The sequence below is a fragment of the Zonotrichia albicollis genome, chromosome 27 (genome assembly GCF_047830755.1).
Source record: "Zonotrichia albicollis isolate bZonAlb1 chromosome 27, bZonAlb1.hap1, whole genome shotgun sequence".
Classification (NCBI taxonomy): domain Eukaryota; kingdom Metazoa; phylum Chordata; class Aves; order Passeriformes; family Passerellidae; genus Zonotrichia; species Zonotrichia albicollis.
Genome location: NC_133845.1, coordinates 1,664,897 through 1,689,613, shown reverse-complemented (window position 1 = coordinate 1,689,613; position 24,717 = coordinate 1,664,897). Strand labels below are relative to the sequence as shown.

Genomic DNA, 24,717 nt, shown 5'->3' with positions numbered 1-24,717 from the left:
ACTCAGCCCAGCCTTGCTGCTCATCCAGCTCCTCCTGGAGCAGGATCAGGTTGGAGCACAGCCCTCCCACCCTGTTGAGAGCTGCACCCACCCCCGAGCCAGCACAGGCATCCCCAGAGCTCTCCTTATTTGGGATCCCAAACATCCAAATCTGCTCCCCAATCCCCCTGCTCAGAGCAACCCAACCACAGCCGCAGCAGGGAGGAGGTGCAGAATCTCCCCTTTGCTGCGTCCCAATCCCATCCCATCAAATCAACCCCATCCCAATCCCATCCCATCCCATCCCATCCCATCCCAATCCCAATCCCAATCCCATCCCAATCCCAATTCCAATCTCATCCCATCAAATCAACCCCATCCCAATCCTATCCTATCCCATCCCATCCCATCCCATCCCAATCCCATGCCATCTCATCAAATCAACCCCATCCCAATCCTATCCTATCCCATCCCATCCCAATCCCAATCCCAATCCCAATCCCAATCCCATCCCATCAAATCAATCCCATCCCAATCCTATCCTATCTCATCCCAATCCCATGCCATCCCATCAAATCAATCCCATCCCAATCCCAATGCCATCCCAATCCCAATCTCATCCCATTCCATTCCATCAATCCTATCCCATCCCATCCCATTCCATCCCATCTCATCCCACCCAAACCCATCAATCCCATCCCATCACATCAATTCAGTTCCATCCCATCCCATCCATCCCATCCCATCCCATCCCATCAACCCCATCCCATCAATCCCATCCTATCAATCCCATCCCATCCTATCCCATCCATCCCATCCCATTCATCCCGCTCCATCAATCCCATCCCATCCCAATCAATCCCATCCCATCAAATCAATCCCACCCCAATCCCATCCCACCCCCACAGAATTCCAGGGCTGTGAGTGAAAACAGCTCCCTCCATCCAGCTGGTGATGCTGCACATTTAAAAATGGAAATTTAACAAGCACAGCGCTGCTCTGAGGCATGTTGGACCCACGTAACACATCCTGGCTATTCTGGGAAACAGAACTGCAAAAAAAAAAATTAAAAAAAAAAAAAGATTCATCCTTCTCCTCTCTGGATGATTCCAGAATTTTTAAGATGCTGAAGTCTAGAAGTCAAAGGATCTTGAAAAAAATCATTATAAATAGCAAACACACACTTGGCTTCACAGATAACACAAACATTGATCCCATTAAACACATAATTGTCCCAGTTTGGTTTTTTCTTCCCAAAAGCAGAGGTTTATCCCTGGAAATGTCTCCTGGACAGAGCAGCTCTGGCTGTGCCTCTGTGGTGCACCATGTTCACTCCTGGACATTCAGTGCGTTCCAGTTCCCTGTCAGTCAGGTGTTCTTCCTCCTTTCCCCTTGGAAAAGGAAAATTCCTGAACTTTGTCACCTGAAACAAAAATTCCCTGGGTGAAAGACAGCAGGTGGGGGAGACAGAGAGAGAATTTGGGCTGGATTTTCCCTCATTTGCAGCCTGGAGCAGAACCTCAAGGTGCCACCCTGTTTTATTTTCCATTTTTCTCTTCTCTCATGTAAGGGGGGGTTTGGGGAGCATCAGGCATAACCCATCTCCCCATTTTATTTTCCATTTTTCTCTTCTCTGGTATAAGAGGGCTATTTTATTTTCCATTTATCTTTTTTCTGGTGTAAGAGGGAACACGGGGAGCAGCATGGACACCCCATCTTATTTTCCATTTTATTTTCCATTTTTCTCTTCTCTCATGTAAGGGGGGGTTTGTGGAGCATCAGGCATAACCCATCTCATTTTCCATTTTATTTTCCATGTTTCTCTTCTCTGGTGTAAGAGAGAACAGGGGGAGCAGCAGGGATAACCCATTTTATTTTCCATTTTTCTCTTTTCTCTTGTAAGAGGGAATATGGGGAGCAGCATGGATACCCCATCTTATTTTCCATTTTATTTTCCATTCTTCTCAGGTGTAAGAGGGAACACAGGGAGCAGCAGGGATACCCCATTTTATTTTCCATTTTTCTCTTCTCTTGTCTAAGAAGGAATAGGGCGAGCAGCAGAGATACCCCATCTTATTTTCCATTTTTCTCTTCTCTGGTATAAGAGGGGACACAGGGAGCAGCAGGCATAATCCATTTTATTTTTTATTTTCCATTTTTCTCTTCTCTCGTGTAAGGGGGGTTTGGGGAGCATCAGGCATAACCCATTTTATTTTCCATTTCATTGTCCATGTTTCTTTTCTCTGCTGTGAGAGGGGACACGGGGAGCAGCAGGGACACCCCATTTTATTTTTCATTTTTCTCTTCTCTCGTGTAAGGGGGGTTTGGGGAGCATCAGGCATAACCCATTTCATTTTCCATTTCATTGTCCATGTTTCTCTTCTGTGCTGTGAGAGGGGACACGGGGAGCAGCATGGATACCCCATCTTATTTTCCATTTTTCTCTTCTCAGGTTTAAGAGGGAACACCAGGAGCAGCAGGGATAACCCATCTCATTTTCCATTTTTCTCTTCTGTGCTGTGAGAGGGGACACGGGGAGCATCAGGCATCACCCATTTTATTTTCCATTTAATTTTCCATTTTTGTCTTCTCTGCCGTGAGAGGGGACCCGGGGAGCAGCAGGGACACCCCATTTTAATTTCCATTTTTCTCTTCTCTCGCGTAAAGGGGGGTTTGGGGAGCATCAGGCATAGCCCATTTTATTTCCCATTTCATTGTCCATGTTTCTCTTCTGTGCTGTGAGAGGGGACACGGGGAGCATCAGGCATAGCCCATTTTATTTCCCATTTCATTGTCCATGTTTCCCCTCTCTGCCGTGAGAGGGGACCCGGGGAGCAGCAGGGACACCCCGTGCACAGGCGGTGCAGGATTTCCCAGGGAGGCAGAGCAGAGGAGCCGAGGCTGCCGGAGCCGCTCGGGGAATCTGTCCAGGAGTGCCAGCCGACGCTCGGGGTGGGATTTTGGCCGGGCCAGGGGCGTGCTAGCCCCCCAGCCTCCTCCTGGGCTGCCTCCTGCGGGCTTTCAGGATGCTGTAGTTGGCGTAGCGCGTGTGCTGCTCCGACAGCAGCGGCACGTAGAACGCGCGCAGCAGCCGCGAGGACCTGCGGGAGCGGAGGGAAAAGGGAAAAGAAATCATCCCTCAGTGCCCAACCCTCTCCTCTGGGTGCCACCAGAGCTGGCTGGCACGGGTTTAAGCCGATCTTCTGTGGAAATATTGAATTACAGAGGGCTGGGCAGCTCTCAAAGCCACGCTGAGCCATGCCCTGCCAGGGCTGGGAGCTGGCATTTCACAGCCTTCCAAAAACGGGACCAGTGGAGCACAGAGGGTTTAATGATGTCTGGGGGAAATTAGCACCTTTGATTGGGTTGCTAATTGCTGGAGCAGTGCTGGCTGAGGGCGTTGTGAATGGATGTATTCTCTCATTAATGGTACAGTCCGGGTTTCAGTGTGAAGTGGACAAATCAAACCTCCTTCAGCAGCAGCTCTGAGCTTTGTGAGCTTCAAAAACCTGAGCCACTCATTGAAACCAGGCAGAGCTTTGCTCCCTCAGCACCACAGCTTCTCTTTTTGTGTCTCTGAGATCACCTGGATGGGAAAACATCAACCCTTGCCGGCCACGAGTGCCACAGAAATCCTGGAAAAGCAGCAGCAGCAGCAGCAGCTCTCAGACTGGGATTGCTGAGAGCTCAGGGATGGCACAGCCCTGCCGCTCCCTTCGCCCCAGCTCTGCTGCTCTGCACACCCAATCCTGGCGGGGTTTTTTTTTCCCAGCAGAAAGACGAATTGTGTTTTGTTTGCCTGCACTGGAGATCTTTCAGAAACGCAGCACAAGAACAAAGGCAGGAAGTGCCCCTGGGAGCTGAGCATCCCCAGGGGCTGCCGAGCCCTGCCTGGGCTCAGCTGGCACCAGCAGCTCCCGCACCCTCCCAGCTCACACACAGGGGACCTTCACCTCCTGTCACCTCCCTGTGGCAGCTCAGCACCCCAGACAGCAGATGGCACATGCAAGGGGCTGGCTGACAGATGACAGGGAATATATTTAATGTGCTATTTGCATTTGCTGCTAAATTTGTCCCCCAGAGATGGAGCCTGGATCAGCACTCGGCTCCCAGCAAGCAGGGCTGAGCAGGGGATGCTTTCCCAGGGATTTTGGGCTCTGAAAAAGGCACTGCTGCACGACTGGGCAGCTCCCAGAGCTGGAAGCACACTGAGCCTTGGAGCTGAGCCTGTGTCTGCCTGAATTTCAGGAGAAACAACCCAAAAACTGCTCCAGCAGTGCCGGAGGAAGCTGCTGTGGGGTGGAAGGAAATCCCAAGTGAAGATGTTGCAGATGTTCCCAAAATGCCAGACTAACATGGACTGGCAGCACTTGGACACCTGCAGTGGTGAGAGAGATCCCTCCTAAAACTGCAGTGGTGAGAGATCCCCCCCAAAAGTGCATTTTGTAACCTGAGTTTGGTGAGGGCAGAGCAGGGAATGGCAGGAGGAGGCTGAACTCTGCCACGGAGACACCAGGACAAATCCCAGGGCCATCTGGGCAGGTCCCAGAACCACCTGAGCAGGTCCCAGTCACAGGGACAGGTCCCAATGCCACCTGGGAATGTCCCAGTCACAGGGACAGGTCTCAATGCCACCTGAGCAGGTCCCAGTCACAGGGACAGGTCTCAATGCCACCTGGGAATGTCCCAGTGCCACCTGGGCAGGTCCCAGTGCCACCTGGGCAGGTCCCAGTCACAGGGACAGGTCTCAATGCCACCTGGGCAGGTCCCAGTGCCACCTGGGAATGTCCCAGTGCCACCTGGGCAGGTCCCAGAACCACCTGAGCAGGTCCCAGTCACAGGGACAGGTCTCAATGCCACCTGGGAATGTCCCAGAGCCACCTGGGAATGTCCCAGTCACAGGGACAGGTCTCAATGCCACCTGGGCAGGTCCCAGAGCCACCTGGGCAGGTCCCAATGCCACCTGGGAATGTCCCAGTGCCACCTGAGCAGGTCCCAGTCACAGGGACAGGTCCCAATGCCACCTGGGAATGTCCCAGTGCCACCTGGGCAGGTCCCAGTGCCACCTGGGCAGGTCCCAGTGCCTCCCAGCCACAAGAAGCTCATGATCAAAGCTCTCTGCAAGCCCTTTAATGTTTGCACTTCCTCTGCAGGTGAAGTTTTGTACCAACACACGCATTTCAGAAGTTATTCAGCTACTTTAAAAATAAAACTACGGAAAACAACTCGAGGAAAAGCACCATTAAAGGGAACAAGACAGCCTCTTATCAGAGCAGGGGAATGCTATGCTCCAGCAAGGTGACCCAATCATTAGTTTTGCACTGAGAATTTTAGCTTTTTTTGATGGAAAACCCAAGTGTGTGGAGCAAGCAGACAGCTCAGCCCTAAAGAGCTGGAAAATATGTGCTCCTCAGAGGGGAGCTGTGATATATTTCCCCTTTTCTGTGCCAGATTCGGAGCATTCAGCCAATATAGAATTAAATGGACCTTGGCAAAGCAGCTTCCTGAGGAGCATAATTAGCTGGTGGCTTGGAGTGCTCTCTAATTCAATTAGCAGCACCATTTATCAGAGCCAGCTGAGATTTACATTTGCACTCGCTGACGTCAATGGGAGACTCGCAGCGAGCCCCAGAGCCTCCAGTGCAGCAGGACTGAACCGAGCCGCTGGGTCACTGATTTCACTGATTTCATTGATTTTCACACAAGAGCTGCACTTTGGGCTGAGCTGGGGAGGTGCTTGATGGCTTTGGGGTTTGTTTTTTTTGCCCCTTGCTCTGCGACCACAGAGCTGCAAACCTGAAACCTCAACTCAGCTCCAGAGATGGAGCAGGCGAGATAAAGCAGCTGTGAGAGCACACAAACGTGGCTTTAAAGCAGAAATGCACATTTAAGGGCAAATCCTCTGCACAAGGAGAGCCTTTGATGCCTCCGTTGCCTCATTAATAAAAGTCATTGGCCACCTCCTTCTTGCCCCAGTGCAGCAGCAGGCTCTCCTGGAAAATGCAGACCTTGCCAAGGAAAGCTGTTTGTGTCAGAGCCCTCCTGGGAGCTGCTCAAACACCCCCATCCCTGCCCTGCTCTTCCCTGCAGGAAGCAATCGGGTCTCTCATGGAAAACAGGAGGGCGCTGAACTCTGGGTTGGTTTTTCACAGAGGCTTTTCCAGTCTCTGTCCTGGGGTGACACCTTCAGGAGCTCTGAGGGGCTAAATCACATCCTTGCACAGCTGATACAGGCGCATTCCTGTGTTTGCAGCAATGTGGGAGCATCATTCCCAGCTGGACCGCGCTGATCCCGCTGCCTGAGAGCCCGGAGGAGAGCAAATCCCAGCCTTGCCCCTCACAGACACTGCAGCAAGGTGCTCCGTGCACAACAGGCTCCAGCAGGGATCTCCCCCATGGATTTCCTGCTGCCTACTCAAGGTGTGGCCCTGCTGACTGCTCCTCTCCCTGCCAGCTTCCAGAACATTCCTCAGAGCTCATCCCCTCTGATGATTTATGCTTGTTTTGAATTTAGCTGGGACAGAACAGAGTGAAAAGTGTCCTAGGAGGAGGTGACATCCACCTCATTTCTTTGGAAAGCAACCCCAAAAACATTGCTTCAGCGGGAAGCTTTATAAAGAAACTGTTTATTTCTTTATAAAAATACTCCTCACCACCCTCCTCACAGAGTTTCACCCTCTAAAGCAACTTAGGCCATGAATTTTGCAAGCAGGAGTTGGACAAAGGCTCCATTTTGCTGGGAATTGCATTTCAGGCTGGCATTCGCCCATGGATCTCCCCTCCCTGCCCACTCCTGCAACCAGAAATCCCAGAGTGCCCCCACCCGTCCCTCTCCAAAGTGCAAATCCTACCTGGAAGCATCCAGGAATGGCTTGTAGGCAATGGTGACCCACTCGTCTCTGTGGGAGGAGTACCTGGGCTCCCTGGGGCTCTCTGCTGCTGTGTCCAGGTCCACCAGGTAGTGGCATTTGGAGATGTCCATCTGCAGGGACACACAGAGCTGCCTTTATCCCCTGTTGGTTCTGGGCTCACTCACAGCAATCAGAATCAGGTTCTGGGCTCACTCCCAGCAGCAGGGGAATGTGCAGGGCACAGGTAACACAGCTCATTTTGGGGGGCAATCCAGCAGGAGACCACAAAAATACGGATGAGGTGGGAAGGCTTTGATTCCGTCTCCATCTCATGCACCCAATTCAAGTTTTACACAGGAAAATGCTTTTCCAAGTGGGATTATCAGAAATCTCAACTATCTGCTTTAATACCAGTCAATTTTTAGATCAGTGGAGTTTACTGGTGAAAGGTAAAGAGGATTTTAAAGTGATGCAATTCTGGTGACCCACTCATACATATACATGGATGAATGTGTAATTAATAATTAATTAATGGTGACCAGCAGAATTTATTCCTTCCCTTGCAGCAACAACACCCAAACTTCTCAAGGACAAACTTCTCAATAAATTGTGTTACCTGCACGACACAGGTCACATAATTTGCAGGTTTTCAAGCAAAACCTTTGTGGGGGAATCCAGCAGGAGACCACACTATGAAAGCTCCCCCTTCCTGCTGGGAATCCTGGGTCTCACCCTGCCTTACCCCCTAAAACTCTTCCTTGAGGGATCTCAGCTCACTCTCCCACGAAATTTTACTGCCAACTTCCTTGGCCATGCTTGAGATCCCTTTTCTGAAGCACCTTTGGGGCTTGATGTAACAATTTAGGCTGGAAACAATTTAATTAGGTGGATAGCAGATGGCTCTGTGGCATCACAGCACAGTGGCAAATGAAATTACACCACAGGAAATCAGCTGAGGATGCTGAATTCACTTTGTGCTCGGTGTGAGAGGAACATTCCAGGCCCTGGGAGAGGCTCTGGCTCATTAGCACAAGGACTCCCAAACCACTAACCAAGTTTTTCTGGAAGTGATGTAGAATCATTCAGAGAAAGACAAGTTGCTGCCTCAAGGACCTCACTTGTCTCATCCTAAATGCTGCCCTGACTCCAAATGCCAGGTGCAAGCCACATTTCTCCTGTATTTTCACATTACAGTGAAGCCAAGGATGATATTCCTCCTGCTCTGCAGCACCTCTGCATTGATTTGGGGATTTACACAAGAGCTGGGTGACGCCCAGAACTTGAAACGAAGGAAAGGAACGAGTTCTGCTGAACAAAGCTGCGAGGGATTTCGAAATTACATCCTCTCCTCTTCTGCTCCCCTTTCCTTTTCCTCCTCCCACTCTTTCTTTATTTGATCCCACTGCTCTGCCAAGTGAGGAGAGCTGAGCTGGATCCCATCCTGGCTGACAGCAGTGGGCACACCCAGAGCTGGGGCTAAGGGCACATCTGCTGCTGCCACGGGGGCTGGAGGGTGCTGCAAGTGAAGGGAAAATGCTCAGAAACCCTTTTCACTGAAGGCAGCAGCTGTTAGCAGCTTTCAGCCCAATCTGCTGGTCCTGCTTGGATGGATCTGGGGAAGAAATAATATTCCTTATCTGTTTCTTGGCACTTTCAGAGACAAATGCACCTCCCCAGCTGGGCAAGTGCAAGGTAAGTGCAGCTCGATGTGATTAAGGAAAGAGAGATTGCAAAGCAAGATCAAATCTCTCTTCCCCCAGTGTCTCATAGCAACAGGAACACTGAGGTTCCCTCTTGCATTTCCAAGCAGAGCAGTAACAGATACTCACACCTGAAACAGGGAGATCACAGCCGTTAATGCCTTTATCCATGGCTCACGTAACCCTCCTGAATAATTTGTTTTCTCCCCTTTAAATGGCCAACAGCCTCGTGCTATTGAGATTTATCTCCTCTCACAGTCCTGTCCCAGGTCTTGCTAATTATTCTTCTACTTTAAAAAAAAAAAATCTGAACATGCTCATACTCACTAAATATAGGAAAAGATCTTGATCTTTTGGTGTAATTAGCAGGTCAAAAGTAAGAGTTTTAAGGCCCTGTTTAATTTCTGATTTCTCAAGTCCCAGGCCCTTGAGCTTGCATGAGAAAGAACAAAGTTGTAGGGTGACATTAAGGAGCAAGCATGAAACAAAAATGTGTTTTGCTCTATTAGTCACAGGCTGGAGCAGCCAGCTGTCTGTGCTAAAAATAAGCCCCAGCTAAAGATTTCATAAATTAAATGCACTGCAGCAGACAGCTCCTCTCAGGTGGGAACACGCCTCCTTCCCATTTCCAGTAACTGCATAATCAGCCTCAAAATAAGAATTTTAACCCACAAGACTGCCAAGATTGAACCTGTCAGTTCAGCAATAATTTTAAGACATTCCTATCTGGGTTTTGTTTAGTTCAACCAGGAAATAAATCAATAATTCCAATACACATTATCTTAGCAGATTCCCACTAATTCAATTAAGTTCCAAATTAAGTTCCTCCTCCTCAGTTGAAAATATGATGAATTGTTTTATATTTAAAAAGAAATAAAAAAGGAAATTTTCAATTCCTGCTCAGTGACAAATATTTTCTGTGGGGGACTTCAAATTACTCATTCCTGTGATCACATTAACACACTACACTAAACCCAACACTGCAATAATTAGGAATTCTTACTTCTGCTGCTTCTTTCATGATCATTATGTCTTCAAACTGGCAGATGAAAGGCAAACAGAAGCCACTCACAAGAATGGGAAGACTTCCAAGTGCTGCAGAGGGACCAATTTTGCTTTGGAACTCCCCAGGAAACAGAAATGGGGAGAGGGATGGCAAGAATTTAAATTATCCAGCAGAAATGGGGAGATCCACTGTGAGGCACTGCAATAATTTAAATTATCCAGCGAGGTAAGGGAAAGGAAGCAGGAACAAATCCTTACATATCGGGAGGGCTCCTCCTTGTTCTGGTCGTTCATGTCTGCAGGAATGATCCTGGTGGCCAAGGGCCCCTTGGCAAAGGGTTTGGGCAGCTGGCCCCGGAATTCCGACAGGATGAACTGGAGCTGCCAGCTGCGGAGAGCAGGGAGAGCAGTGTGTGAGAGCCCCAGAACCAGAACCAGGGACTCCATCCCCAGGTGATCCCCAGGAACTTGCGGCCAATGTGCTCATGAGAACCCTTCAGAATCCTTTATTTGGGTACTTCTGAGCACCAAAACCAGAAGCAAGGACACCAGCCCCAGTAACACCAAGGATTCCCATGAACTTGTGGCCAATGTGCTCATCAGAACCCTTCAGAATCCTTTAGCTGAGTACTTTTGAGGACCAAAACCAGAACCAAGGACACCAGCCCCAGGAACACCAGGGATTCCCAGGAACTTATGGCCAACGTGATCAAAAACCTTCAGAATCCTTTAGTTGGGTACTTTTGAGTCCCAAAACCAAGGACACCATCCACAGGTGATCCCCAGGAACTTGTGGCCAGTGTGCTCATCAGAAACCCTTCAGAATCCTTTATTTGGGTACTTCTGAGCACCAAAACCAGACCCAAGGACTCCAGCCCCAGGTGATCCCCAGGAACTTGTGGCCAGTGTGCTGATGAAAAACCTTCAGAATCCTTTATCTGGGTACTTTTGAGGACCAAAACCAGAACCAAGGACTCCATCCCCAGGCACAGCAAGGATTCCCAAGAACTTGTGGCCAACATGATGATCAAAAACCTTCAGAATCCTTTAGTTGGGTACTTTTGAGTCCCAAAACCAAGGACACCATCCACAGGTGATCCCCAGGAACTTGTGGCCAATGTGCTCATCAGAACCCTTCAGAATCCTTTATTTGGGTACTTCTGAGCACCAAAACCAGAACCAAGGACACCAGCCCCAGGAACACCAGGGATTCCCAGGAACTTATGGCCAACGTGATCAAAAACCTTCAGAATCCTTTAGTTGGGTACTTTTGAGCACCAAAACCAGAACCAAGGACACCAGCCCCAGGCACAGCAAGGATTCCCAAGAACTTGTGGCCAACATGATGATGAAAAACCTTCAGAATCCTTTATTTGGGTACTGTTGAGCACCAGACCCAAGGAGACCATCCCCAGGTGACCCCCAGGAACTTGTGGCCAATGTGCTCATCAGAACCCTTCAGAATCCTTTATTTGGGTACTGTTGAGCACCAAAACCAGAACCAAGGACTCCATCCCCAGGAACACCAAGGATTCCCAGGAACTTGTGGCCCATGTGCTCACCAGAACCCTTCAGAATCCTTTAGTTGGGTACTTTTGAGTCCCAAAACCAAGGACTCCATCCCCAGGTGATCCCCAGGAACTTGTGGCCAATGTGCTGATGAAAAACCTTCAGAATCCTTTATTTGGGTACTTCTGAGCACCAAAACTGAGGACACCATCCCCAGGCACACCAGAGACTCCCAGGAACTTGTGGCCAGTTTTTCTGATGAAAAACCTTCCGAATCCTTTACCTGGGTACTTTAATGGTGTTTGTGACACCAGAGGTCCAAGTTCCTGAGGGCCCCCCACACCCACGAGCGTGCCCCTCGTTACCCACCTGCCCTAATTGCCCCTGTGCCAGGGCAGCACTCACTTGTCTGGCAGCAGGAAGCTGCTGGGGAACCTGTGCCACTCCTTCCCCACACAGACATGGACCGGCCTCCCCTCGGGCACCGTGTGGATGCTGGGGTCAGTGGCAATCCTGTGGAATTCAGGGTACAGGTCCAGCGGCCCGTGGTAGCCTGTGGGAGGCAGAAAACCATCATTAAGGGTAGAGGGGTATTTAATTAAAGCCTACAAAAGTTGTTTCATGTATAATTTTTTGAACTGGTAACTCAGTGAATAAATGAACTGCTTTATGCTAAGAAGTGGCTGCATTCAAAGCTTCCCCTCTTACCAATTTTATTCACATTTCCCTGCCTGCCAATGGCCACCAAAACCCCAAAAAAATACTGATGAGGTGGGAAGGCTTTGATTCCATCTCCATTAAGGACTCATGCACCTAATTCACCTTTTACACAGGAAAATGCTTTTCCAAGTGGGATTATCAGAAATCTCAACTATCTGCTTTAAAACCAGTCAGGTTTTAGATCAGTGGAGTTTACTGGTGGAAGGTGAAGAGGATTTTTAAGTGATGTAATTCTGGTGACCCACTCATACATATATATATAGATGAATGTATAATTAATAATTAATTAATGGTGACCAGCAGAACTTATTCCTTCCCCTGCAGCAACAACACCCAAACTTCTCAAGGACAAACTTCTCAACAAATTGTGTTACCTGCACGACACAGGTCACATAATTTGAAGGTTTTCAAGCAAAACCTTTGTGGGGGAATCCAGCAGGAGACCACACTATGAAAGCTCCCCCTTCCTGCTGGGAATCCTGTGTCTCACCCTGCCTTCAAACTCTTCCTTGAGGGATCTCAGCTCACTCTCCCACGAAACTTTACTGCCAACTCCCTTTTCTACGGCACAACTTCTGCAGCCCTGAGCCCAAGAGCCAGGAGGGCAGAGGGGAAATGTGAAATACCAACCTTTGAACAAGGCAACAGAGCGTGAGAGTGACAAAAGGCCAAAGAGGAGGACAGTCCCCAGGGCCAGCCAGTTGGAGGACACTGTGTAGTGCTCCAGGCGGTAGCGCTGGAAGATGAAGTGGTAACATTTCTCAGGGAAGAGATTAAAAAAAAAAAAGAGAGAGAGACAATACGAAGTTACTCCAACTCTGATCCATCCAGCAAAATTCACATTTTTCATTAAGCTCTTACAACAGTGTGTCCCCCACCAGATTTTTAAATTCAGAGCCATCAAAATGCACAGAAACTCATAGGGTTTGGTCACATTTAAGTGATAATTTGGGGTATTTCAGTGTTTTTATGCTTCCTAGGAAAGGAAGGGCCTAAAGTGATCTCTCAAGGGTTCCAGTTTGGTTGCTCCCAGATGAACCAGGGGCAAGAGTCCCTTCCAGAATTTCCCTGCACACTCACCTGTTTTCCATGCTGGACTGAACTCCTGCCTAACACAAGCTCCATGACCCAGATTTCCAGAGTGACCTCTGCTTGTTTACCCTGCCTGCACAAACCACAGCTTTGAAGTGAACAAAACACCACAGAGCACATTCTGCGTCCAGCTTTGAACACAGGTCACTCTCTGAAACTCATAAAAGAAGAACTGATAACAGAAAAACTGATAAAAGAAAAACTGATAAAAGAAAATTGATAAAAGAAAAATTGATAAAAGAAAATTTATAAAAGAAAAATCGATAAAAAGAAAAATTGATAAAAGAAAAGTCCTTTAGGTTGGTTTTTTCAATTAAAAAGCCTTTCTGGGACAGCCAGGTGGAAATCCATCCAGTCCCTGCCTTGGTCCCTCCCTGCTGCTCTGCAGGAGTGGTTGGTTATTCACTCCCTGCCCTCAGCTGCTTTCTGTTTCTCCTGTCCTGTTTGCATTTTTCTCATAACATCCACATAGTTTGGAGGGGGAGAGTGACAAGCTTGTCCTGCTGGTGGGCAATCAGCTCCAGATCCTCAGCTGGATGCTCCAGACTGGGCAAAATGTCATCAAACAGTGGCAAAATATGCAAGAAACGTACATGGGGGAAAGTTTCCTCAAGTTACAATAAAAATAAATGAACATTGCTCTGTGATGTTCTGAGAGCATGGAGGAATTCTCAGTGAGAGCCAGAAAATTGGTGACATTCCAAGCTGGAGCCTGTGTGGAGGCAAGGACTGGAACTCATCTGGGAGTGATGGAGATCCAGAGTGGGAACAGCACCTGAGCAGGGGGTGAGGGACTGAGGGTGGGCAGGAATTGCAGGACAGAGCTGGAACAGGCTCCTGGCTGCATTCCTGAGCCTTTCCAACAGCAGGAGATGAGTAATTCTGAGCTTTGGGAAGGTTTATATCAGTCTCTATTACTGCTTTGCTCTGTGAAGTGTTTCAAGTGATGTTTACTAAACATCCAGTTTTTGGCTCTTCCAAACTTTCAGTGCAATTCCCAACATTTAAATGAAATCCTTTTGCTTTTTTTCAGCCCAGTGAGGGAGGGATTCCTTCTGAGACACATCAAAAGGCATTTCCTACACACCCACATTCCTGCCCTCAGAGCTGAGCAGCCAAGGAGCCACAGGTCCATCAGCAGGACACTGATCCCTCAGGAATCCCCTGGATTTTGGGTGCTGTTGGCACTACAGCACCACAACTCCAGAATTCCCATTTGGGACTGGAGAACAGCTCAAAGCCATGATGAAATAACAGCTGGGAAATATTCTCAGCTGTTTATTGAGCACCACTGGAATTTACCTGAAGAGCAGAGAGCGCCACAGCACCAGAGAGACAGATGAGGGGGTAGATGGGGAACAGAAATCTCTCTTCTTTGTGGGGCTGGCTGAAGAAAATCAGGATCCAGATGTACATGGGAGCCAGGGTCAGCCAGTAGGGACGGCCCAGGTTCTGAACTGCAAGAAACAAAACCTCAGCAAAGGAGAAATGCAGGAATTCCTTCTCTTGCACAATCCCCTCCCACACCCAAAGCCCACTCTGGAGACCCAAACACGCCCTGTCCTGAGCACCAGTGTTCCTAAAACCCAGTTAACACACCCCAAACAGCCAGCAGGGTGTTTTCCTCAGAGGATTTTTGCAGATTTCTACAACACTGACAATTCCAATGGCCTCAAGAAGAGCAAAAGCAGAAAATAAGAGTTGGTGGACCCAAAGCCCACTCTGGAGACCCAAACACGCCTTGCTCTGAGCACCACTGTTCTTAAAACCCAGGTAACACACCCCAACAGCCAGCAGGGCGTTTTCCTCAGAGGAATTTTTGCAGATTTCTACAAAACTGACAATTCCAATGGCCTCAGGAAGAGCAAAAGCAGAAAATAAGAGTTAATGGACCCAAAGCCCACTCTGGAGACCCAAAAAGGCCCTGTCCTGAGCACCACTGTTGCTAAAACCCAGGTAACACACCCCAACAGCCAGCAGGGCGTTTTCCTCAGAGGATTTTTGCAGATTTCTACAACACTGACAATTCCAATGGCCTCAGGAAGAGCAAAAGCAGAAAATAAGAGTTGGTGGACCCAAAGCCCTCTCTGGAAACCCAAACACGCCCTGGTCTGAGCACCACTGTTGCTAAAACCCAGTTAACACACCCCAAACAGCCAGCAGGGTGTTTTCCTCAGAGGATTGTTGCAGATTCCAACAATATTGACAATTCCAACAGCCTTAGGAAGAGCAGAAGCAGAAAATAAGAGTTGGTGGATCCAAGGAGACACAAGAGCCATCAGGAACTGCCAGGTGTGAGGAGCACACAGGAGTGCTGGGTTTCCTGCTGGGCACTGAGCACACCAAGATCAGAAGGGGCCTCCTCAGGAGCTGCCCTTCCCTCCCAAATGGTTGTTTGGAGCCTGAGGTTTGCCCACCCTTCATTGCCTCATTACAAAAACGACACCGGCAGAGCTCTCCCAGGCGCCTCCTGCTTAACAGAGGAAATAACTGACTCAAAAATAACAACAATTACCCTGAATTTCAGTCACACTGAGGAGGGCTCTGCGCTGCCTGACAATTTTCAGTCCCTCTCCTACCCCTTGCTACTCCCAACAGCAGAGTTAAGCAATTAAGCCAGCGGCATTTCACAGACAATAAGAACAAAGCGCTTGGCAGAGTCGCTGCTGCTGCTCAGCACAAGAACACCAAGTGAACAGCAGGAAATCTTGCATTTACAGGAGCTCCTACTGAGCTTTTACTGCTCTCTGCGAGTTTGTCACTCGCAGCCAAGGAACAGACATAAGCAAACACCCCTGAACATACATTTTCATCGAGGATTGTGTTACTGTTTGTTGTAGTCAGTATAAAAAACAGAGAGAGCACAGCACAGACTGGACTGATGAATCTGGAGGCTGCTGCTGAGCCTTGATGAATTTTCCTCAGGAAAACAGCAGAAAGGAATTTACACTTCCCCTCTGGAGTCACTCACAAGTGTCATGTGGTCAAACTGATGTCATTTTATTCAAGAAAAAGCCCAGTGTGAAGTAGGGAATATTCTGGTTCCTCTTTTTGTTTGTTTTTTTTAAACTCTCATCTATCCACACCCACGGGGACACTGCCCAGAGCAGGGCTCAGTCCTGGCAGCTGAAAAACCCACAGTGCCCAGAGCAGCCCAGCTTCAACCCCAAAGGGTTTCTACTCATTTCCAGCTGCAGACAAGATGGGAACAGCACCAGGTTCAGCTTCTCCCCCCTTCAGGATCACTGACTGGGCCATTCCTGATGGATTAAACGTCACAGTGAAGCTCAGGAACCTTGTCAGGCTCGCTTTTTTTAACACATTTTTCCTCTTGAGGCGGAGGCAAGGAACAATCCTGAACCCTAATGAGCTGCAGGAACTTTCCTGGTGCTCCGAAGGCTCTCCCTGCTCCCAGTTTCACTTCCATTGGGGAAAAGCTGCTCTTTGGCAGGCAAACCCTGCACTCACCACGGAATTTCTGCAGCAGACACTCCATCAGACAGGTCAGAGGCAGCACCAGCAGGGCCAGCACAAAAACCACATTGAAATTCAGAAAGCCATTGATGAAATAGAAGTACCAGGGTTCTGTACCTAAAGGGGGAGAAAAAAGGAAAAAAAGAGGTTTGAAACTCAAGTATGAATGGATGGAGCAGCAGCTTTGGCCCTTCTCTGCCTGACACAGCCCACCAGAGTATCTCACACTCACACCTGCACAAGAAACTTCATTGCCTTCCTGCTCAGAAATTAATTTTTCTCCTTACCTTTAATCTGAGGGTGAAAAATAGTCAGTATTACACCTGCTGCCCATGAACCCCAGAGCCAGCAGAACTCTGTGACACAGAGCTCACCCCTCCATTCAGCAGGAAAGCAGAAGTGGAAACTTCTAAAATTGGGAAATTTGACCCCAAATTCATTCTCTCTTTCTAACTGCAGAGGAGTCACACAAAACCACACAATGCCATCTAATTCTGGAGTGAGGATGCTCGTTCTGGGTTGGCAGCAACAGAAAGGTACCAAGAAGGATTAAGAAGGGAAGGAGTTTTTATTCTCACTTCACCCCAACAAAACCTCTGCCACTAAAGGCTGGTTTTGGTCCCTCCTTTCACTCAGCACTATTTAAATGTCCCAAATTCAGCCTGTTCTGACACCAAGAGGAGCCAGGCAGCTCTGCCTCCACACTCGGGAGCTGGCTGCAAGCTCTGCAGGATGTAAACTGAAAGAAACTCCAGTCCAACTGTCATTTATTTAGACTCTTAATTCAGGATGCTTAAAGCCCTTAACAATGAGGAATGCCAGTTCCTCTCCACACATTTCCCACTCTCTCAGTGTGATTAGCTCAATCAGCCAGTAAATGACACGCGGGGGCTTTAATCACGGCACTGTTGTGACATGTGTCACATGCCACAGCAATTTCCTGCAATCACAGCCACTTACATCGGTCCGTGTTGAAATTAATCAGACAACCCAACAGCAGCAAGGAAAACCCGAGGGCTCTGCGGCTCCTGCAGCTAAAAAAGGGGAGAAGCTGCACTGGGGGTGTCACAAACACGGCACTGGAGTCACTGCCTGGCCAAGCAGCTTGGGTTGGTACAGGAACGCCCGAGTTATCAACAGCAATTATAGAAATCAGGTCTGAATCTTTGAAGGGTCAGCCCAGGGACCATCCTGTCACCTCTGTGGCTGAGATGGGAAGCAAAGGGAATTCACACTGAATTCACCTCTCCCTGCTCCGGTTTCAGATTTGGCAGCCTGGGGGGTCAGGAGTGAAGGACACCTCATGAAACACAACTCCTCCCCAGCCCAAACACAGCCCACATAACGCTGCTAATAAACACAGCAGCTGCTCTGAGGCACAGCTTTCACCAAAAAATAGCTGCTCGCTCACATCTTTTTGCAGTGTGACTGAATTGCCCAGAAAAAAACAAGCACTGGAGCCTCCCCTGCCTCTCCAATGAGGGATTTTCTTCTCTGTGAGAGGCTAAAAAAAAAAATAAAAAGGGGGGAAAAAAGAGAAGAGAACAGTGCACAGCAGGCAGAGAGCACCAGGCTGGCTCACTGGTGACGCAGCCATTCAGAGGCACTCAGGCTCAAAGCCTCCCAGGGCTAAAGGGATTTTATTCCTCTTATCCACACGGCTCAAGGTGAACTGCGGCCTCAAAAAGGAACAACCCCACTGCAGGCAAGAAGTCCTGGCCCAGAACATCACCTCTGAAGCAGGGAGGGGCACTGAGAACTCTCCAGCAATGGGAATGTGCTTGCAGAGCAGGAGAGGAGCTGGAGAATCTTCCTGCAAGGATGCTGGGCAGCCGTGGGGTCCAGGACACAGACTGGGGAAAGCAGTGGGAAAGGAGCACCCAGGCAGCTCCTGGCACGGTGGTTCCATGGGGAAAAGCAGCTGGAAGCTCTGTCAGACCCCAGAGAGAAAATGCTTTGAACTCTGAGGCCTGGGAACGGCCCCAGGAGCAACTCCAGAACTCAGGAGTGAATCAAATTTACCCACGCTGCACCCTGAGCACAGGAATGGTGGGGGCAGCTCAGGCCAGAGCAGGGGAGCTGTAAAGGAGGTTTGGGACAAGGAGCCCCACCCTGGGCTGAAGCCTGAGTGCAGGAACTGCAGCTGGCAAGCAGAAACTAAGCTGCAATAATTCGGTCATGAGTCACAGCCCTCGCTCTGATTCAGTGCTGCTACAATGAACAGTCTGCTCCCTGCAATATATTCATTTATTCTCACTCTGCTCAAGAAGCAGGGCTCCACAGAGAAAGGAGGGACATGAGCAGCTCCAGCACCTTCCACCCAAGCTGAATAAAGCCTCCCAAAGTGGGACAAAACTCTGGTCACAAATTAAGTACACAAAAACACCCCAAAGCCTCAGAAACAGGGATATACTCTTGGCAGCTGTTTTCCCTTGGCTGTAGAAACCAAATCACCCCAGGGAAATATTAATTGCACAGACAATATTTATACAGAGGGAGCATACTGCTAAAGACAGAGGAAAAAAAAATTAATTGAACCTTGTCTCAAAAACAGTGCAGGGCTTACACTGGAGATGATCTGGGCTGGTGACTCTGCCCCCATCATGTGAACGTAGGGAAATCCCAGCTTGCAGAGCCAAGAGGGATTGGCCAGCCTTTCATCTCCCCTGGCTGTGTTGTTTTTCCCCAGTGTTTTGAAGCTCTCTAAACACACAGCGTTGTCCTGGCCACACTGCATTAAAGAGCAATTCCAGGCAGGCTCCTTTACTAGCCCGAGGATGTTGTGTGAATGTCACTGTGAATAAAACTCTTCAGGACAGATGGGTCCCTGGAGGCTTCTGCAAACAACTCATGCACCAGTGTGGAAAAGGTCAGGCACAAGGCCCTGCCAAAACCTATCAGAGACAGAGCCTGGAGCTCACTTACACAAAACTCCCAGCCCCACACTTCAGAGCCTTCCTGCAGAGGCCAAGAGCCCTGGCAGAGCAGCTGCTGCCCTGCTGGGCCAGGCACAAGTGACAAATCAGCACCACCCAGAACAGCCCCTCAAAACAACAACCAGCAGTGCCAGCTGCCAGAGAAAGCCCTGATGCTGCTGCTCCCAGGGCTGAGCCCTCCTCAACAGCTCCTCTGGCCTCACACAGAGCACAGAGATGCTGCAGGCATCCCCTGGGCTCTGCCAGCCCTTCTAAAGCCCTGCTAGAAATCAATTTCCAGCTTTAAGACTGGACAGAAAGCAGTATGGATTCTGCACAGAGCACAGAGATCTGCAGGCATCCCCTGGGCTCTGCCAGCCCTCCTGAAGCCCTGCTAGAAATCAATTTCCAGCTCTAGAAGTGCAGGATTTGGATAGAAAGGAGTACGGATTCTGCACAGAGCACAGAGATGCTGCAGGCATCCCCTGGGCTCTGCCAGCCCTTCTAAAGCCCTGCTAGAAATCAATTTCCAGCTTTAAGACTGGACAGAAAGCAGTATGGATTCTGCAAAGCGCACAGAGATCTGCAGGCATCCCCTGGGTTCTGCCAGCCCTCCTGAAGCCCTGCTAGAACTCAATTTCCAGCTCTGGAAGTGCAGGATTTGGACAGAAAGGAGTATGGATTCTGCACAGAGATCTGCAGGCATCCCCTGGGCTCTGCCAGCCCTCCTGAAGCCCTGCTAGAAATCAATTTCCAGCTCTAGAAGTGCAGGATTTGGACAGAAAGAAGTCTGGATTCTGCACCATTCCTCACTTTCTCCAAGTTCTGCAGCCTGACTGCGAGGAGCAGCAGGCAGGAACGGATCCAAGCTGCCAAACACACCCGGGCCACTTGTGCCCAGGCAGTGAGACACCTCCTGGCAGCTCCACGGGAGCGGAGAGTGAACAAAAGCAGCACAAGTCCCAGCCCGGAGGAACCGGCAGCGCATTGCCAGCTCGACAGAGACATCCCGTGTCCAGAAGCTGCAGCTGCAGCCCTCGGAGCCGGCAGCAACAGAAGCTGGCAGCTGCTTTGGCTGGAGGGCACAAAAAGCACTGGCAGATAAGGGCCAGGGCAGCCAGAAAAGCTCGGGCTGCCTCCCCGGCTCGTTATCCCAAACTCACCGTAGAGATCAGGCCCGTGGGGGGTGAAGACATTGTACAAAACGATGTTGAGAGGTGCCACCACCAGCTTGCCATAGTAATAGCTGTCCACCACCACCAAGGGCACCTGGGGGAAAGCAGATTTTGGTTAAAGTGCAGCAGCTCCAGCAGATTTTCCTAAAGGAACTCATTCCTTGTGTTGCCATCCATTCCCTCTGTGTTGTGGCATGTCACACACATCTTTTATGAAAAATCCTTTCCTTAGGATTTTTTTCTCCTGAGAAGCTGGGAGGCCTCAGGAATAAAATGGAAACAATGGTTATCTGCTGCTGTGGAATGCAACACGTGCATCTGGGATTGGTCTCATGTGGTTGTTTCTAATTAATGGCCAATCACAGTCTCGGTCAGTCACAAGCTTTTGTTATCATTCTTTCTTTTTCTATTCTTAGCCAGCCTTCTGATGAAATCCTTTCTTTTATTCTTTTAGTATCGTTTTAATGTAATATATATCATAAAATAATAAATCAGCCTTCTGAAACATGGAGTCAGATCCTCATCTCTTCCCTCATCCTCAGACCCCTGTGAACAGCAGCACAGGGGCAGGCACTCACCAAAAACAGGATCAAGGACACCACACACCAGTTCAGGAAACTTTTCCACCTCTTCTTCAGGATCAACAAGTCAAAGGCAATAGGAAGCCTGGAAGAGAGACCAGCTGTCAGCTGGGGGCTTTGAGAGCCCCACTGCAGCTTCTGCTGCCCCTTCAAAGCAAGAGACAGAACCACCACTCTGCTCTTACTCCAGATTCATCATCCACCTCAGGATTCACCCAAATTAATGCCAGGAAATCTGCCCAACCTGAGCTGTCCAAAAGCCAGGAAGGCTGTAGCAACGATCCAGGGCTAAGCTGGCAGCTCAGTGCCTGCTGGCTCTGCCCAGGCAGGTGCAGAGCAGCTGAGAAAGGGCAGCAAGTGCTCCTTACCCCAGAGCTGCGCTGAAGGGCCAGCCCAGCAGGGCTCCAGCCGCCACCCCCAGCACTGCCACCGACGTCCTGTCCATGTACCAGCCCGTCATGGCCACCACCGTGGTGTACATGCAGAAACTGCTGGGCAGGAAAGCTGCAACACAAGGGGGTGGAAGGTCAGCACAGGCCCCCCACACTTCACACAACACTGCTGCAAGTCTTGCAGTGGCTGGGAGAGCAGGTACAGCCAGCCTGAGGGGACAGCACACAAAGGCAAAGTGCCAGCTCCTTCCTTAGAGCAAGGGCAGGCAGGCCAGGAGCCTGTGTAAAGGCACTGCAATACTGAAAACCAGGAGGCAGCAACAGAAACAGGCCTGGGAATTGTAACACAGAGAACAAAAATGGAATCAACGCTTTTTCTGTCATGGGAGTACAACAAAGAGCACCCGGAGATGTGATTTTCTTCTCTCTGAACCTTTGTCAGTGCCAGTGCCAAGCCAACTCACCTGCAGAAGCACAGAACATGCCCGTGCTGAGCACCAGGAAGGCCAACATCAGCCTGCTCACGTGCAGCCCAAACTTCTTGCACACAGCCCTGGGGAAGCAGCAGAGAAACAGGTACCACAAAACAGCCCCAGGGCCAAATCCGCAGCACCAAGGCATGCAGAACCACAAACAACCCCTGGAGCAGCCTGAGAGCTCTGAGCTGGGGCACTCCCAACACTCAGCTGCTGCCTCCCCTGGGATTTCAGACCCTGAGTTTCACCAGTACAAAACTCTGGGTGGGGCCTGGATTCTCCCAGCTGTGCTTGTGCAAATCTCAGGAGTGGTGGCTGCACTGCTGCACACCCCTATCCATCCCCTCACCCCTCACAAAACCCCACCACGCAAAAAAAGCCACAGTTCATCTCTTTAAACCAGAATGTGGATGAGAAAATACGTGTCAGTGCTCTGGTTTAAGGAGATGAACTGTGGCTTCTGACAAACAAAAAAACTCATGCAAGGCAGTGGATTAAAAATCAGGAATCAAGAGGCAGCCGGTAAAAACAAAAATGCAGTTTAAACAAGGTAATTGCATGTTAGGGCTACTGATTTTAGTGGCTGTAAACAGCACTGGCAGTGAGATTCCAGACAGCAGCAATCAGTGTGTTCCAGTCAAATTCACTGGGATAAGCACACACAGCCCCAGACTCTCCTCAGTCTGCAACACTCCCACCCTGCTGCTGCCAGCAGTGAGGAAACGAGCAGAGCCAACAAAATGCTGGAGTAGAAGTGTGGGTGGGAGATCTGGGAGTGCAATTTTGTCCTAATTGTGACGTTCTGACCAGCATCTCAGTGAGTTATTATGAAAACTTGTATTTTCTCATCGACACACGAGCCTCAAAGCCTATTTCCTGTGGCAGGAGCTGTCCCTGGCACTCACACTGCTCCCACACACGCCCTGCAGACACTCTGACACTCACTTGTAGAAGTAGAGTTCACAAACACAGCTCAGGAAGGCCAGGAAGCATCGCAGGAAATAGAAGATGAGAACCTGGCAGACACAGACAGTCTGAATGAGGCACAGGACAGAAAATGGGCTTGTAAAACATGAGGGGAAACCCACAAACCCTTGGAAATCCTTCCAGGGAGGCCAATGTTTGTCAACAAACCAGTTTTACAAACATGAAGTGAATTTCAACCATGTTTTATAAAAATGAAGTGAATTTCAACCATGTTTATAAAAATGAAGTGAATTTCAGCCATGTTTTATAAAAATGAAGTCAATTTCAACCATGGTTTTTAACAATGAAGTCAATTTCAACACCAAACAGGCCGGCTGTTTCCCACACTAAATGTACATTTCTTCCTCTCAAAAGCAGCTTCCACACACCAAATTTACCTTGTTGGTTTGCAGGACCCTGGCGTGGAACCAGGCTGGCAAGGCATGGAGCCACAGGTAAGCATAGGAGCGGATGGCGTAGGCAGGAGAGTACTCCCAGGTCTGAAACCCCTTCCCATAAATGAGGTAGTGTGTCTACAACAGAGATCAAATAAATAAATTAACTTGCAGCACACAAAGCAGAGAGTTTTCCACAAAGCAGAGTTTCCAGAGCAAAATATTTCTCATTGAAACAGAGGGATCAGCACAAGGTTATATAAATAAATCTGCATTTGCACAAGCTAACTGGAAACTGAAACAAGAGAGCGCAAGGTTCTAAATGAAGGGGTATTTGCAAATTGCCAATCCCAAGGGCAGGAAGGGACTCACCGGCTCCCAGTAGTTAAAGGTCTCATCACAATCCGAGATGTTGCTCAGCAGAGCTGCACAGAACCTGGCCGAGATCAGACACTTGAAAGCTGTTGATCCTTCAGGGGCCCAGACGTGCCCTGCTTTGCTCCCGCATGATCTAATCCAAAAGCGGGGCAGGTAAAAAAAAAAAAAAAAATACAAATATGCAGCAGAAAAACTCAGCTACAAGATCACGGCTCACAAGGTGACAGCGAGCAAAGGGCTGAGGGTGGCATTAGGGCAAGATGGGGATGCCGGTGCCCTCACAAGGTGACACCGAGCAAAGGCTGAGGGTGGCATTAGGGCAGGAGGGCTGGGGATGTCAGTGCCCTCACAAGGAAGCAGCAGCAGCCCCTCAACACCCCCAAGGCAGCCGGGCCGGGGATGCTCCGGCACCGTCCCCACAGCACGGACCGCCCGTGTAAACCCCGGCACCGGCAGCCCCGGTAGCCTCAGCATCCCCGGCGGCCTCGGCAGCCTCGGTGGTCCCGGTAGCCCCGGCAGCCCCGGTAGTCCCGGTGGTCTCAGCATCCCCGGCAGCCCCGCAGCCTCAGCAGCCCCGGCGGCCTCAGCAGCTTCCGTGGCCCCGGTGGCCCCGGTACCCTCAGCATCCCCGGTACCCTCAGCAGCCCCGGTAGCCCCGCTCGGTCCCCGGCAGCACCCACTCGTTCCGCGCCTCCTCGCTGCCCCCGGGCTCGGGCCGCCGCCCCGCCGCGTCCCCGCCGCCCGCCCGCGGCCGCTGCCGGGCCCCCTTGGCGGCCATGCCGGGTACGGGCAGGCAGCGCCCGCCGCCCGCCGCGGCCCGGCCCGAGCAGCTGCGGCAGCGCGGCCGAAGCCGCCGCCGCCATCACGGGTGTGGGCAGCGCGCTCCCGGCGGGCGGCGGGAGCGCCACGGGGACCGCGAGCGACACCGGCACCGAGAGACGGACAGGGAGCGACAGAGGGACTGACAGAGGGACCGGGACCGACAGACGGACCGGGACCGACAGACGGACAGGGACCGACAGACGGACAGGGACCGCGACAGAGAGAGCGCTGCCCCGCAAACCCAGGTCCATCACCCATCTGTGTCCATCACTCCCAGGTCCGAGCCA

At 50.2% G+C, this 24,717-nt stretch overlaps 1 protein-coding gene across 2 annotated transcripts; it reads right to left on the bottom strand.

Moving 5' to 3' along the window:
- Positions 1–928: 928 nt before the first annotated feature.
- On the bottom strand, positions 929–24,489 carry ALG9 (ALG9 alpha-1,2-mannosyltransferase). Of its 2 annotated transcripts, none has more exons than XM_074559395.1 (15): positions 24,289–24,489; positions 23,603–23,741; positions 23,234–23,368; positions 22,815–22,885; positions 21,858–21,946; positions 21,370–21,505; positions 20,999–21,086; positions 20,409–20,514; positions 16,325–16,447; positions 14,159–14,313; positions 12,395–12,524; positions 11,450–11,597; positions 9,794–9,923; positions 6,831–6,961; positions 929–3,080 (listed from the first exon to the last, which is right to left on the bottom strand). In XM_074559395.1, exons 1-15 carry the CDS (start codon positions 24,384–24,386, stop codon positions 2,960–2,962), a joined length of 1,800 nt encoding a protein of 599 aa, XP_074415496.1. In that variant the 5' UTR covers positions 24,387–24,489; the 3' UTR covers positions 929–2,959. The 2 variants fall into 2 exon arrangements, with proteins under 2 accessions (XP_074415496.1, XP_074415497.1); XM_074559396.1 differs by having other exon boundaries at positions 12,395–12,500.
- Positions 24,490–24,717: the final 228 nt, after the last annotated feature.